The sequence below is a fragment of the Gossypium hirsutum genome, chromosome A05 (genome assembly GCF_007990345.1).
Source record: "Gossypium hirsutum isolate 1008001.06 chromosome A05, Gossypium_hirsutum_v2.1, whole genome shotgun sequence".
In the NCBI taxonomy this organism is placed as follows: Eukaryota; Viridiplantae; Streptophyta; class Magnoliopsida; order Malvales; family Malvaceae; genus Gossypium; species Gossypium hirsutum.
In genome coordinates this window covers 28,410,148-28,424,842 of record NC_053428.1, presented here as the reverse complement: position 1 = coordinate 28,424,842, position 14,695 = coordinate 28,410,148, and the positions used below count along the sequence as shown (strand labels likewise).

The following is a 14,695-nucleotide window of genomic DNA, read 5'->3' as shown; positions in this document are numbered from 1 at the left end:
GCATTCCCACTAAATTCATTGTTCAATGAAGTGTTTACATTTATTTTTCGTCTTAATTTTTAAATTAAATTAAATTAATGTCAAAATAATTAATAAATACTTTTTTTAGAATAATAATTAAATAAAACCATTAGTTATTTTTTGGTTAAAATTGCTTCCAGTCCTTGTTATTTTCATATATTTGAATTTTAATCCCTTTACTTCTATTTTAAGGAATTAAATCATTCGCTTTTCAAATTTAAAAATATAAGTTCAATTGTTAACATTGTTAAAATTTTTCTATTAAATCAATCTCATTGCAACATTGTTTTTCTTGTTGCACGGTTACCAAAGTTATTATTTGTTTATTTCAGAATCATTGGACTGGGATTTTAAAATTTAAAAAATATAAAATTAAATTTTTGAAAATAAAAATAAATGACTAAATTTTAGATATACAAAGAATAAAGGGACTTGTAACATATTTTAACTTTTTTAAATGAAAAATAATCACATTAGTTAATAGCACCATATCATTTCAATAAAAAAAATATCTTTTCCATATTATTTGGGTAAATTTTCCCACATACAATAATTTAATTTTAAAATTTATTATTGGGTTAAATGTTTTCAAATATTATTGATAATTTTATAATAATTAATATTTCTTAATTTAAAATTATGTCTTCACTTGTTCCAAGTATATTTTTAAAAAGTTGTTACCAGTGATAAATATATTTTATTTATTCTTTGTTTTTACTTTTTATTTCATTTTTAATAAATTTTACGCAAATACATGTAAAATATTTAATTTTGATTATAAAAAGATGAATTTATTGTTCCTTTATTTTTCCTTTTATATTTTAATCAATTTATTTTCCATTAAAACCTTCTAAATAATAATACTAATTAATTTATATTAAATTAATTTAATGAATTCATCAAAAAAATTAATATTTAACAAAATTAACTATAAATATGAATTATTTAATTTTAATTAAAGTAAAATATATTTTTTATGAAACAATTCAAATATATTCAATTTTGTAATACTTCAATGCATAATTAAATTTTCATTATTTTGTTATTTAAGATAGAGAAATGAATAAAATTAATAGAAAATAAATATATAAATAATAAGGATATAATTATTTTATTTAAAATTTGTTTGATAAATAAATATTAAACGGGTTTTCGAAATTTTCTAATTAAATGTATTTACACTAAATGTGATTTATTTATTTTTCTAATTAAATCAAGTGTTTATGATGGGCTAAGCGTTTCAGTTCAGAACCCAAGTGAGAGCCCAAAAAGCGAAAAGGTATTAGTACGTCAGGTGCGTACGTTAGTATTACCCCCTATCCTTTTGCTTTAAAATACACTAAAAATCAGACCGTTGAAGTCCCTTTTCAAATTGCAACATTGGAATTTTCTCACTATCATTTTCTTTATCTTCATCTTCTGGTAATTCTGCTATCAAGAAGGCCACAATGGGGGCGAAAACGCGGTCTCAAGACTCGTCAGAGCGTCAAAAGTGGGACAAAATCTTTGAGGGTTTAGTTAAGATGCTTAAAACCCAGCAACAACAGCTTGAAACTCTCAGTAAAGAAAGAAAGATTCTCGAAGATCGGATCAAAATGCAATATGAACGCTGGGTCTCTGATGTTCGACTCTACGAAGATCACATTTCTCAGGTATGAATTCTAAATCTAGGGTTTTGACCCTTTTTTTTTTGTAAATTCAGGGTTTTTTTTGCTCCCCTAATCGGAGGGTTCATATTGGAGATCTTGGTTATATTTTGGTGTTTAGATGAAAAGTGATTTGGAATCGGAAGAGATGGCACGTGTGCTTGAGGCTACAAAAGCCGATATGATGGTAGGATTGAAGCACAGAGAAGCTTATCTTTGCAAAATGAAATTAGGTACCTGCTCTTTTTCGTCTTAATATTTTGGTCAAATTCACTAGGGAAGAAACAAACTTGTGATGTAATGGTGGTTGTTAAATTTGGTTTCGAATTCTTTTATGTTGAATTAGATTCATGTTTTGATTTTATGCTCTTTTTTTTTTTGGTAATTTAGTTATGGTCTGATGTTTGTAGATTTTTTTTTTAAATTGGCTTACTACAGAGGAAGCGGAGGATGAACTGACTGATTTCAGAATCTGGTTTGATATCCTCGGTAAAAATTCAAAAGTATGTTCCCATGGCTTTTCTTCTTTGCATAATCATATCCATTGTACAGTTTCTAAGCTTTTTAATAATTTTCAGGATATTTCTCAAAGGGCCCCCATAGAAACCAAAAAAGGGACGTCGGGACGCAAGCGTAGTGGCTCCAAGTCTGTTACTTTGGAGGCGTTGGAAGACGATATACGAAGGCTGCAGCTTCAATACAAAAATCTTGTTTCGGAAAAGAGTTGTCAAGTCACTGCACTTGTGGCAGAGAATAAATTTGCATGGAATCAGTTTAATGTTCTGGAAAGTCAGTACACTGATAAATTAAACACCAAGCAGTCTGAACTAGACAAGGCTAACAAGAGAATTGAGGCACTTATGTCCGGTATGGGGGAGCTCAGGTCATCCAATGCTGAAAAGGATGAAATAATCGAGAGATTAAAAGCGGAACTGTCTCGGAAAAAGGCTGATGCTAGTAGATTCCAACAAGTTTCTATAACTTCTGGGGAAGTAGAATCGTTAAGGAAGTCGAGAAGTGCTTCTTGTACACCTGTAATAAAACGTTGCGCAGCAGGCGGAAGAACTTATGTCATGAGCGGTAAGAACAGTGGCAGGGATCCATGTAACATTACTGTGAAGAAAGAAAATTCTGCTTCTCATGTTCCTGATCTTCAGAAGGAGAATGAAAAGGTACTTCTTTATGTTAGTTTGCAGGCAGAACATGTTCTGTTATGACATCTATATATGTTAATAGCATGAAAGATTCATTGTCTAATCAAATGTTAACTTCTTATTGTCGTTCAGGGAAGTAGAAGCTCGAAGAGAAAAAAGGAAGATGCTAAACCCATATCTGAAACTCCAAAATTGTTCACTTCTACATTTAAAGTTCCCAGATTGAAAACCTCCTCTCCCAAGACAAGATGACTCTGCACCATCATTTTCGTTTCTTGCTTTTCCATCAACGTCTGTCTTAAGTAGTTTGTGCAATATGTATTAGTTCCATACCCTGGAGCAAGTGTTTTGTGTATTTTTATGAACGAAAAAAAAAGTGTGTCAACAAGGCTAATTATTAATGAATCTGCATATGTTTGTATCCTCTTATATCAATCTGGATATGTTATATGTTTGTATCCTCTTATATCAATCTGGATGTGTTTTCCTTTTATAAGTGGTGGATGCTATTATGCTCATACAATTAATCCTTTATATCAGTCTCGTGCTATAATATAACAGGTAAAATCTGAACAGATAAATAGTACTGTTATTGGAAGAGTTAACTGTATTACTCGTCCAATAATGTGAAAAGCAAGTAAGTGATTAACACAAAAAGTGAATGTATTTTTCATTTTAGGTAAAAAAAAAAAAGGTGATGAGAAGATAATTTAGAGAGCCTATCAAAATTTGTGAAGTTTTGATGTTGAGTAAATTGATTCTTTCAGAAAAATGGAGTAATTTAGTCATTGTTAATTTCGAAGTAAATTAAGGAAAATTAATAACGACTTTAATTAGTATAATAATAAATTTAGTGTTTAATTTTTACACATTCTATCAAATCGATTTTGATTCTAGAAATTTAGGAGAAATTAATAACTTTTTAATTTTTTAAATTTTTAAAAATATTTATTTTTTAAAATTAGGATCAAATTAATAAAATGTGTAAATATTAAACATAAAATTAAAAGCATTTTCCTGCTTGATTATTTAAACCTTTTGAATGGCCATAGAAGTGATTTGTTGTTTTTTATTTATCCTTAATAATAATAATAATAATAATAATAATAAAAGTTTAACTGAATGACCAAACCTTATAATTAACCAATTATTTCTTTTGAACTAATTATCATTAAGGTTTGAAAATAAACCTCATCATAAGCCTCGTTTAAAAAGCGAAAGAATTTATGTAAAATATTTTTTTAAAATGGATTGGGTCTCAAGTAAGAAATTTTTTTTGTTCGGGTTTGACTCTGCTAGAATTTGTCTAATTTTTTCACTACTGATGTTATTTTGCTACCATTTTGTTATTATATTATTACTATTTTGTTGTTATTATTTTGTTATTATTTTTGCTACTATTTTAGAGACATTTATTTATTAAGTTGCAACTATTTTAACATTATTTAAGTATATAATTTTTTAATATATTTTTAATTTATTAGAAAATATTTATTTTAATGTTTTCAATATATTATATTTTTAAATTTATTTTAATATAAAAATAATATAAAAACTTTAATATGAAGGGATTAGGATTGAAATTTAGCATATTTTATTTGAATTATGGTTGATAAAAAATTTAAGCTCCCGAAACTAAAAAAGATATACCTAAAATTTTAGATCGAAGGTGCCCAAAGTGAAGACGGGGATGATGAGGTGTAGTTGAAAACATATGTTTTTCTGAAGAAGATATAGAGAGAGAAAATATAATTTATTCTTTCCGTGCAAATTTAAAGAAGGCGGGTTTTCCTACATTATCTTTGGTTTTAAATTTGGTGAAGAGAAAGAAAAGTAGCCAACTTTGTGTTTTGGGTCATGGACATTTAAACGATGCCGTTAGGTCCCGTAACGTGTGGTTGGTTAGGGCTTGGAGGGCCCGTCTTCAACCATTTTCTGATTGTCACAAGCTAAAAACCCGAGCAGCAGCAGCTCGGAAGGATTTTTTTACATTTATTCTGCGCCGAAACAGTTGGAAAATCCCAATCCCTTTTCTGTATATTTTCTTTGGGGGCAGAAAGGCAGAAACTTGTTTGTTCTCTTGAAGATTAAGCATGCCGTCTGAGGACTCGAGGTCAGTGAAAAAGGAGGAACCCGAAGAGGATAATGAGGACCTCAAAAGCTTGAGTTCGATGGCGGAGAATCGTAAGAAGAAACCCTCGAGTAATAGCAACAATGCTGCTGTTTCTAACTCGAAATCGCGTCCCAAAGAAGCCAAAGTGAAGAAAGAAGAGCCCGTAGAGACTGATGATGAAGACGAAAAACCCATCTCTAAAAGGAGCTCCACTACTAAAGCGAGCAAGCCCAAGAAGGAAGAGAGCGACGATGAAGAAGAAAAACCCATCTCCAAAAGGAGCTCCGCTACTAAAGCAGATAAGGTTTTTGGAATTCCTTTTGTGCTTTCTCTTTGTCAAAAAGGACTTCTGTTCTGTTCGGTATTTGCAGGGAAAAAGAAAAAGATAATGTGTTTGGTATTTTTGTTTCCGCTATAAATTTTTGAAGGAAAGGGAAATGAAGAAAAAGAAGAAAAAGGGGGAAGAAAAGAAAGCGGCTGCTGGGAAGGAAGTGAAGCGGGAGAAGAAGGTTTATGATTTGCCTGGTCAGAAGAGGGATCCTCCTGAGGAGGTACCTGGACTTAAGCTTTTTTTTTGGGGGGGATTTATTTTCCTACTTTTTGAGTAATTTATCATTGTTTTCACTGTTGAATTTCAGAGGGATCCACTGCGGATATTTTATGAAACAATGTACCAGCAAATTCCCCATAGTGAAATGGCACAATTCTGGTAAGACATAATTCCCCAATTCCTGCATTAATTTTTTTTGGATAATGTAGTTCATATCTGTGGCGTGTTGTAGTTCTGTAATGTATGCAATATAAGGATTGTGGATGCTTAGAAGTCATTTTATCGACTGTTTGTGCTGTGATCTCATTAATTTGAGAACTGAAAGCTGTGTCTGCTACTTTCCTTGGGGGCAGTATGTGCTTGAATGCTGTGATAGCTTTGCCTTAACAAAGACTGGTGCAATTAAGAATGGTGAATAAACAAAATCTTGACCGGATTTGGGGTGTCAAGGTTGTCATTTGGGTTACTATATTTCCCTCGGTTGGTCGGGTTTATTCATAGAAGTAATGCAAAAATTTGCCCAGATAGTTGATGCAACTTAAAGTGTGTATCTTTAGGTTTTGGTTCTATTGATAGTTTTTCGTTTTCTTTTGTAATTCCTATTTCTGTCTCTCAAGTCCCAAGTGACGAATTTTCTTCTGTAATAGGCAGAATTTTTCTTATCCTTCCTCTTTAATTCCCGCAATGGGGCAAGCCTTGCCCTAAATATATTACTTTGTTGCAATGAACTCATCAATCTGAAAGAAAATTGATTGTGCATCTGAAACTGAAACAGCTAATATTGTGCCAAATGGTCTGTGATCCTTCTTTGTACAATGCAAGAAAGCTTTCTTCAGAATCTCTTGCTGAGTGTCATAATCTGCTGATTCGTACCTCAATATTTTGCTCTTCAATTCGATATGTTGCTACATTTAGACTTTTCTTCTTCTCGGATGGAAGAATGATACTGCAATATGTTGCTACATTGATGATGAATATTTTTGTCTCATTTATTTGGTTCTTGTGATCAGTGTCATCTCTTTATACCCATTCCATTCGATCAACTCATATCAATATAGTGCACGATTGATTAAACTGATTTTACACACAGAAATGAAAAGAAAAAAATCCTTTGCATAACTTTTTCATTCATCTTGGAGAACATATATTCTCTTTACTATATTTTGTTGAATGCATTCACTGAGAAGGATGCTCCGATATGTGATTGCAGGATGATGGAGTCTGGTTTGCTCCCCTTAGCAGAAGCAAAGAAAGTCTTTGAAAAGAAACAGAAGAAGATTAAGCAGCAAAAGCTGAGTTCCCCAATGAAACCTGGTTCAGCTGTAAAGAGTAGTACAGGATCCGTCACCGTTAAGAGAACTCCTATGGTCTCCCCGGGTTCTTCGAATAAAAAGAAAACAGATTCCAAGGTTGCCCCAAAGCAGACTAAGAAACGCAAGGCCGAAGAAAGCGAAAGCTCTGATGATGATTTTGAGAATACTTTGGTCAGTAGAATGAAGAAACAGAAAGCAAACTAATTTTGATTTCCACCATAACTGATTGTTTCTAGTTTGTTCTGTTGTAGTACTTTTTAACTCATTTGATTAGTTGTACCAATACTAATTGAATCCCGGCCTGATTGAACTGATCTTAAATGATCATTGCATTGTTTAGTGAAACATTCAATGGAAGACTGGACGTGTTCAAAATCTCCTTAATCTGCTATATTTGTTTCTGCTGAATGGAGAACTATGTTCTTACACCCCAAAGGAAGTTGTCTGAGGACAGATTAACCCATGAATGACACTGACACTTTGACTCCAATGGAAGTTGTCTGAGGACAGATTAATCCTTATTCGTTAACAACAAGAAAACCTGCATTATGGCTGTGAAACTAGTGAAACAGCAAGCATTAAAAAAAATGGGTCAACGATTCAGATAAAGAAGTTGCTAATCTTTGGCTAGTTCTCCAGTACAAGGCTAAGAGGAAGAAGATCAAATCAGCCATTATCCAAAGCCTTCTACTATTAATTGGTAAACTTGAAGAGAGATTAGATACCCTATGGTTGCTTGTGAAGAGTATATATATATTTTTTTCCAGGAACAGCCATATAAATATAAGGCTATGGCGCCACCGTAGCATTTTATTACAAGACCGTACAAGTTTGGTGGAGTGGCTCTCGAAAACCATGTTTGATCTAAATATCTAACAGAACAATAGTATCAAACTTTGTAAGTCTATGCTTCTTGAGTCAAGAAGTAAGACATTTAATATCTTTTAAGCAAAGTTTTCAGTGTGAAATCGCAGATGAAAAAAGAATATAGTAACGAGAGAATTTTGTTCACTTTTAAGAGTTCCAAGATTTGACTTTAAATTGAGATTCAATGTGATCATAAGATACTATAAGGTAACAACAGTTTGGTAAGCATAAGGAGCATTTCATTTTATTTGGACATAGCACTTGACTAAAAAGATAAAAATTCGTTTTCTAACCTCAAAACTCTAGGGTATGCACTAGTGTCACTGCCCACGCACAGAGACCTATGGTCAAGGCATACATAATAGCCCAAAGCATTCATCAAAGAAAATAAGACAATTTTTATAAATTAAAAAAAAAAAACTTATTTATTTGAATTCTAGTGAACCGATAAATATTTTTATAAAATTTAATTCTAAAGGATATAGATAACAGGGAGTTTAAATTTGTTTAAATCTCTATCTTGTAGATAAATTTAAATTTGACCTATTCATTGGGTAATCGATATTTTTCTTTTCTTGCTTGTTTCATCACCTTAAATAGTTTTTTAGTGAGTTAGAGAATATGGGTTTAAGCTGAGTTAGCATCCTTGGCTGCTGGATTTCATATGGAGCGAGAGGGGTTATGAAATCAAACGAGGATGAATGTCACGTGATGACACTCTAAAGCATTTAAGTACTTGTCCATCTATCATTCAACCCATAAACTCCCAATCTGCAGAGAGGAAATCTTGTGCGTTCATTTATTTAACCTTAGTTCTGCTCCAGGGTTTAGACCTGGTTAAGTTAAACTCTCCCAGCAACCCTAGGGAACCTTTCTTGGGTATATAAACTTTGATAATCTCAATCCGCCTACATCCTTCTCCTACTTGCCGCTGCAACTTGCCACACTCCGACAACAGTAATACTATTTTCTTTTTCTTTTTATGCTATTTCCAATGGAGGTTGAGTTGGTTCATTTATTTCTGATTATTTTTATAATATAATAGACCAGACAGGCATGCAAATGATGAGAATCATTTTGGGTATGAGAAGCTCGCCGATACTTTAATGCGAGCGATGTTTGAACCTCATACTTCCATGACTCTGATGCGGACGCCTCTAATTATATATTATTAATTGATTATAATGATGAATGGCTATTTCCTAATTTTTTGGGGATTCTATTAGTTTGTCGTTGTAGATGATGATAAATTTCATTCCATTTTGTTCCTCACTGTGTATGTCATATTGTCTCTCTTTCAACCGACAGCTGTTTCTATGTATGTATGTATGTATGTATGTATGCTAAATGGCTGTTCTTTTCTTTCTTTTCTGAAAATTTGTAGTATTTTAAGAAGAATCAATAAATTCAGCTTGAGGGCTGTAAGTAAACCAGAAATCATTAAGCAAACAATATTAACTTAGGAAATACAAGTGCAGAGCAGAGAACTGAACAAACAGCAGTAGCCACACAATAGTAGGTACATAGGCAGGTAAAGGTTGCAATTCTCATTTGGTTTAAACGTGATTGGCCACACAGTTTATGACTCGTAGTTCTCCTCAAGACCCTCCTCCTCGTATTCACCCTCATCCTCCACAGTTGCATCTTGGTATTGCTGATACTCTGCCACCAAGTCATTCATGTTGCTCTCTGCTTCTGTAAATTCCATCTCATCCATTCCCTCACCAGTATACCAATGCAAGAAGGCCTTGCGACGGAACATTGCCGTGAATTGCTCGCTTACCCTTCTGAACATTTCCTGGATCGATGTCGAGTTTCCGACAAATGTGGATGACATCTTCAGACCATTTGGTGGAATGTCACAAACACTGGACTTAACGTTGTTGGGAATCCACTCTACAAAGTACGATGAATTCTTGTTCTGGACATTGGTCATTTGTTCGTCAACTTCTTTGGTGCTTATCTTGCCCCGGAACATAGCTGAAGCTGTCAGGTAGCGACCATGGCGAGGGTCAGCGGCACACATCATGCTCTTTGCATCCCACATCTGTTGAGTCAGCTCCGGGACAGTGAGAGAAAAGTACTGCTGGGAACCACGGGATGTAAGTGGTGCGAACCCAACCATAAAGAAGTGCAGACGTGGGAATGGGATTAAGTTCACAGCCAACTTTCGGAGATCAGAGTTCAACTGTCCAGGGAACCATAGGCAGCATGTTAGACCGCTCATTGTTGCAGAAATTAAGTGGTTCAGATCTCCAACTGCAAATTACAAGTGTAGTGTTAGGGTCAGAGTTGTAAATTGTTTTAACACTATATAGCAAACTTTCCATCAAAATGAAAAGATTATATCACTCACAGCTTGGAGTGGTGAGCTTTAGGGTCCTGAAGCAAATATCATAAAGTGCCTCATTGTCAAGGACCATGCATTCATCAGCATTCTCTACCAACTGGTGCACAGAGAGGGTGGCATTATAAGGCTCCACAACTGTGTCAGAGACTTTAGGTGAAGGGAAAACAGAGAATGTCATCATCATCCTATCTGGATATTCTTCTCTGATTTTTGATATCAGGAGAGTTCCCATCCCGGAACCTGTGCCTCCCCCAAGTGAATGGCATACCTGGAAGCCTGGTTCATAAGTAACATGAAGGAGTGAGCATCATCAGTCAATTCAAAATGAAAATAACCATAGTTTACTTGCCGGTAAGACTTTATTGCTAAGTTGGCAACAGTTCAACTCAAGGATTTTTTTCAAAGTAACCCTTTCATACTAGCAAAAGAACTCAATTTGAATAATAAGATTATCATGCATGCTTTATAATTTACTAATACCACGAACCAAACAGCTAATCACTCGGAATCTGGATGGAAAAGTTCTCGCAACACCCGAGATACCTTACATGTACGAAGTGAGCCATGATCTTTGTATCCCACATCGTGATACCTAATGAAATAGTCCCTTTTTTTTTATAATAGGTTTATACTTACTATTCTTCAACTTTTGGGTAAAATATAAATCTGATACTCGAATGGGCGCTGTAATTTACCATGTGAATTATTCTTAGACAGATAAAATAATCATTATTCTCCTTGTTCATTTAACATCTTTCATTTTCCTTCAAGATTCAGATATTAAAATGTGGCCAACACATAATACTGTGAAGACATCATTCATATGATGATGAGCTGGTAAGAGTGGCAATTAAGGGCCATCAAGGCTCCGCCAAATGCATTAAAAGGTGATTATGAGTGTGTATCTACTTTTTTCATGCAAATCCTGTGGAACGGCTCCTTTTCTGATGAATTTAAGCACACATAAGGGATTCGACAAGAGACTCATTGTCTCCTATCTTTTTGTGCTAGTGATGAAGAGGTTAGGGCAAAGTTTTGATGCTTCTGTGATGCGAGGAGCTTGGAAACCAATTTGACTTAGTAGGGATGCACTTATTTTTCGCGGATGATTTAGTTCCCTTTTGTGAAGCAGATGATTTTTAAGCGAAAATAGTTATTGATGTGCTAAATTATTTCTGCTCCTTTTCAGGCCACAAAGTGAATGCAAACAAGACTAGAGTAGAGTCTTCTTCTCGACTAATGTTTCTGAATCTAGTGCGGATTCTATTTGTCGTATCATGGGATTTGCTTCTGATTCGGGAAGCTACTTGGGAATGCCTCTTTTTCATCGAGGGTGACCAAGAGACTTTTCAGTTTGTTATTGACAAAATCCAGGAACACCTTGGGTATAATGCGCATGCTAAATCTGTTTTATTAACGATTCCTAATTTTTTTATGCTCCTATTCCTGTCGGGGTCTGCAAGAAAATTGAGACAATTGCAAGGAATTTTGTTTGGGGGCCAAGAAATGGTGAGAAGAAGATTGCACTTGTCAATTGAAAAACTTGTTGCCAACCAATTGAAAATGGAGGGCTAGGGATCAGGAATTTAGAGGTTCAAAATAATTATTTTTTTTATTTAAGTCGGGGCTTGGTATGGTGACAAAGCCGGATGCCTATTGGGTTAGGATCTTGAGGAGTAAGCTTGTCCAACTTTGCTAGCAAGATCCAATTGTTCTTTTTTATGGAGATCCCTTGTGAACATTTGGAACTCTTTTAAACAACACATTGGGTGGTCTGTTGGCAATGATAAGAAAGCGAAATTTTGGACGGATGAATGGATTTCGGACTTAGGGCCGCTTAAAGACCATTTAATTGTGACTAGTATTGATTTGGATGATGCTAGGGAGGCTGATATGGTGAATGGGAATGAGATTTGGAGGCGAGATGCATTTGCTCATTTAATTGATTGTTTTGCTTTGGTGCGGATCGCATCTATGCCTCCCCATGCGAAGCTAGGGTGAAGATAAATTTGTGTGGCAAGGTTCTAATCAACAACCCTTTTCTGTTGCCAATGCATATAATGTGCCGTCACAGTCACATTTGATCCCAAGGATAATGTTTGGAAAAAGATTTGGAAGCTACATGTCACGCAACGGGTTAGGAGTTTCTTCTGGCTTGCAATGAAAAATCATTTGTTCTGTAATTATGAGTGCTGGAGACGCCATCTTACATTGTTTACTTCTTGTCAACTTTGTGGAGCGGATCAGGAAACTGTTTCGCATGCTTTACGAGACTGCCATGTCGCCAATCAATATGGCCAAAGTTGGTCCCTACATTAGGCTCGTCCGTTTTCTACTCTTCAGATTTATCCCAATGGTTAATGGATGGCATCTATGACAGATTCGGTTGGCGCAATGAGTCCGTCCCATGGTGCTTTATCTTCTCCATAACTTGTTGGCAAATTTGGAAAAAAACATTGTATGATTATTTTGAAGGAGGAATCGTGCAGTGCTGAGGATCTTGTTAGACAATGCTGGTTTTGGGCTAAGCATGTTGCACACAGTTAACTTTCGGGTTCTCTTCAGAGAACGGATAGCAGCCCTGTCAATACCTGGATTTCTCCTCCAGCGGGTTGGGGTAAGCTTAATGTGGATGGGGCAGTTGCGACGACTAATCCTTGGGCGGCTGCGGGCGGAATTCTGCGAGATGAATCTGGTAATTGGCTGCTTGGTTAAAACAGATTTATGGGGACTGGTTCAGTTTTACAAGTTGAATTATAAGCAATATGGGATTGTTTGTGTTTAGCTTAGCAAACGGGTTACAAAAAGGTCATCGTTGAGAGCGATAACGAGATGATGGTTCGGATGTTAATCGACTTGTGTACGGACCAACACTCAACAGGCCTTGTTAGGAATATCCAGGAAATTTGCTGTTGGGATTGGGAAGTCCAATTTGCTAAGATTTCGAGAGAAGCAAACAAAGTGGCTGATTTTATGGCAAAGATTGGGTCTGTTCAAGATGGAGTTGTTCATTGTTTTGAGCATCCGATTCCAAGCTCATGGTCCTTGCTCAAAATGATGCCCAGAATACGTTAAGAGCTTCAATTTAGTTTGATTTGTTAACCACTCTTTTATTACCAAAAAAGAAGATTGTGGTTACGAAAAAGGACAAAATGATAAATAGATGGGGCAATCACAATCACGATAAGAAATAAATCATATAGAAACACAGATCAGCTTATATAGATAATATTTTATATATATAGAAGGTAGATAAAAACCCATACCCTTTTTTGCCTTCAGAGGTTCAGACCAGACAAAAAATAGCCTTACCAATCATAGTTCAATCTCGTCGATAAAATATGTTTACTATTTAGAACAAAATGTAAATAGCTACCACTATCCAACTAAAGCTGAAAGGGTAGACAATGACGAAAGAATCAATCCTTCCATATCAGTTGCACAGTTAATTGTATTCAAGAGAGTTCATTTTGATAGGTCAAAATGATTATTTCCTCTCAATGTGGTCATCGTCAAAAGCTGGAAAAATTAAAAGAAAAAAAATCAAAAGCAATTGTATATCTTTATCATGAAAGTGATATGGTAACTCAAAACGGATAAGAGTTTCAAATTTTAAGGTAAAAGTGAAATGCCATATTAATAGAACCAAGTCCACGAAAAATCCATGCAGATTTAGCCAAATATAGATTTCGAAGACAAATATATATGTATTACCTTGCACGCAATCACAATTCTCTGCCTCTTTACGAACAACATCAAGAACAGCGTCAATCAACTCGGCTCCTTCAGTGTAATGACCTTTGGCCCAGTTGTTGCCGGCACCGGATTGTCCAAAGATGAAATTATCAGGTCTAAAGATCTGGCCATAAGGACTGGATCTAATACTATCCATGGTACCGGGTTCTAGATCCATGAGAACCGCACGAGGGACGTACCTTCCACCGTAAGCCACATTGTGATACACATTGATACGTTCCAGTTGAAGATCAGACGATCCATCTCCTTGGTACCTTCCCATAGGATCGACGCCATGCTCATGGCAGATAACTTCCCAAAACTTAGAGCCGATTTGGTTCCCATATTGGCCTCCTTGAAAATGAAGGATTTCTCTCATGGTTTTGAGTTTGGTTGAGATGGAAATTTAGGAACAGAGAAAGAAGGAGAGAGGGAGGGATTTAGAGGCTTCTTTGTTTTTTTTGGGGGGGGTTTGTTTTGGCAAAAGGGAGGGGAGGAGAATGGGTAGTAAATATAGAGGTGAGAGAAGGATTGTCTGTCATGAGTCATGAGCAAAGGGTTGAAGGGTGAGCAGGATACGAGAGTCTGTTACTCGAACCGTGACGCGCCATTTTGTGATTTTCGAGTTTTCTAGTTCACCGCTTGTTTCGAATTTTCTATTATTAATCATTTTGAGAGTTGGATATTGATGGTGCAATAGCTTAATCCAAGTACTTTTATTAATTAAGTGTAGTTAAACGAAAATGATGGGATTAATCTAAGTACCTGAAAATAAATACACAACATTTTTATTTGACATATATGGAAAGCAAGTTGCAACCATATGTACCGACCTTTCTACAATTAAATTGCAATTGTGTGGGGTGGGCGGTTTTTTTCAAGCCCTAACTCTAATACCTGTCAAAGATACTTGCCAAACGAGTGGACATTTCCTAGATATAGGTGG

At 35.1% G+C, this 14,695-nt stretch overlaps 3 protein-coding genes and 1 non-coding gene across 4 annotated transcripts; 3 read left to right on the top strand and 1 right to left on the bottom strand.

Moving 5' to 3' along the window:
* The first annotated feature begins 1,382 nt into the window (after positions 1–1,382).
* LOC107943423 (uncharacterized) lies at positions 1,383–3,250 on the top strand. Its single transcript, XM_041112122.1, has 5 exons — positions 1,383–1,673; positions 1,789–1,900; positions 2,106–2,170; positions 2,246–2,839; positions 2,954–3,250. Exons 1-5 carry the CDS (start codon positions 1,470–1,472, stop codon positions 3,071–3,073), a joined length of 1,095 nt encoding a protein of 364 aa, XP_040968056.1. The 5' UTR covers positions 1,383–1,469; the 3' UTR covers positions 3,074–3,250.
* A 1,247-nt stretch (positions 3,251–4,497) lies between these two features.
* On the top strand, positions 4,498–7,174 carry LOC107957601 (nucleolar protein dao-5). Its single transcript, XM_016893142.2, has 4 exons — positions 4,498–5,238; positions 5,363–5,485; positions 5,573–5,643; positions 6,695–7,174. The coding sequence occupies exons 1-4, from the start codon at positions 4,915–4,917 to the stop codon at positions 6,999–7,001; spliced, it is 825 nt and encodes a 274-aa protein (XP_016748631.1). The 5' UTR covers positions 4,498–4,914; the 3' UTR covers positions 7,002–7,174.
* Positions 7,175–8,700: 1,526 nt separating this feature from the next.
* LOC107957602 (tubulin beta-6 chain-like) lies at positions 8,701–14,324 on the bottom strand. Its single transcript, XM_016893143.2, has 3 exons — positions 13,729–14,324; positions 10,021–10,290; positions 8,701–9,923 (listed from the first exon to the last, which is right to left on the bottom strand). Exons 1-3 carry the CDS (start codon positions 14,126–14,128, stop codon positions 9,244–9,246), a joined length of 1,350 nt encoding a protein of 449 aa, XP_016748632.1. The 5' UTR covers positions 14,129–14,324; the 3' UTR covers positions 8,701–9,243.
* On the top strand, positions 8,721–8,815 carry LOC121230180 (small nucleolar RNA R72). The gene has a single exon (XR_005928129.1). It is a non-coding gene; the product is annotated as a small nucleolar RNA R72 (small nucleolar RNA).
* Positions 14,325–14,695: the final 371 nt, after the last annotated feature.

What these genes read in the sequence shown, in the direction of transcription:
- LOC107957602 (XM_016893143.2), bottom strand. Translation starts at nt 14,128, where the DNA reads ATGAGAGAAATCCTTCATTTTCAAGGAGGCCAATATGGGAACCAAATC. An exon ending in GAATTGTGATTGCGTGCAAG is followed by an intron (nt 10,291 to 13,728) that starts GTAATACATATA and finishes CTTATGAACCAG; the next exon opens with GCTTCCAGGTATGCCATTCA. An exon ending in AAAGCTCACCACTCCAAGCT is followed by an intron (nt 9,924 to 10,020) that starts GTGAGTGATATA and finishes TGTAATTTGCAG; the next exon opens with TTGGAGATCTGAACCACTTA.
- LOC107957601 (XM_016893142.2), top strand. Translation starts at nt 4,915, where the DNA reads ATGCCGTCTGAGGACTCGAGGTCAGTGAAAAAGGAGGAACCCGAAGAG. An exon ending in CCGCTACTAAAGCAGATAAG is followed by an intron (nt 5,239 to 5,362) that starts GTTTTTGGAATT and finishes AAATTTTTGAAG; the next exon opens with GAAAGGGAAATGAAGAAAAA. An exon ending in AGAGGGATCCTCCTGAGGAG is followed by an intron (nt 5,486 to 5,572) that starts GTACCTGGACTT and finishes GTTGAATTTCAG; the next exon opens with AGGGATCCACTGCGGATATT.
- LOC107943423 (XM_041112122.1), top strand. Translation starts at nt 1,470, where the DNA reads ATGGGGGCGAAAACGCGGTCTCAAGACTCGTCAGAGCGTCAAAAGTGG. An exon ending in ACGAAGATCACATTTCTCAG is followed by an intron (nt 1,674 to 1,788) that starts GTATGAATTCTA and finishes TTTGGTGTTTAG; the next exon opens with ATGAAAAGTGATTTGGAATC. An exon ending in TCCTCGGTAAAAATTCAAAA is followed by an intron (nt 2,171 to 2,245) that starts GTATGTTCCCAT and finishes AATAATTTTCAG; the next exon opens with GATATTTCTCAAAGGGCCCC.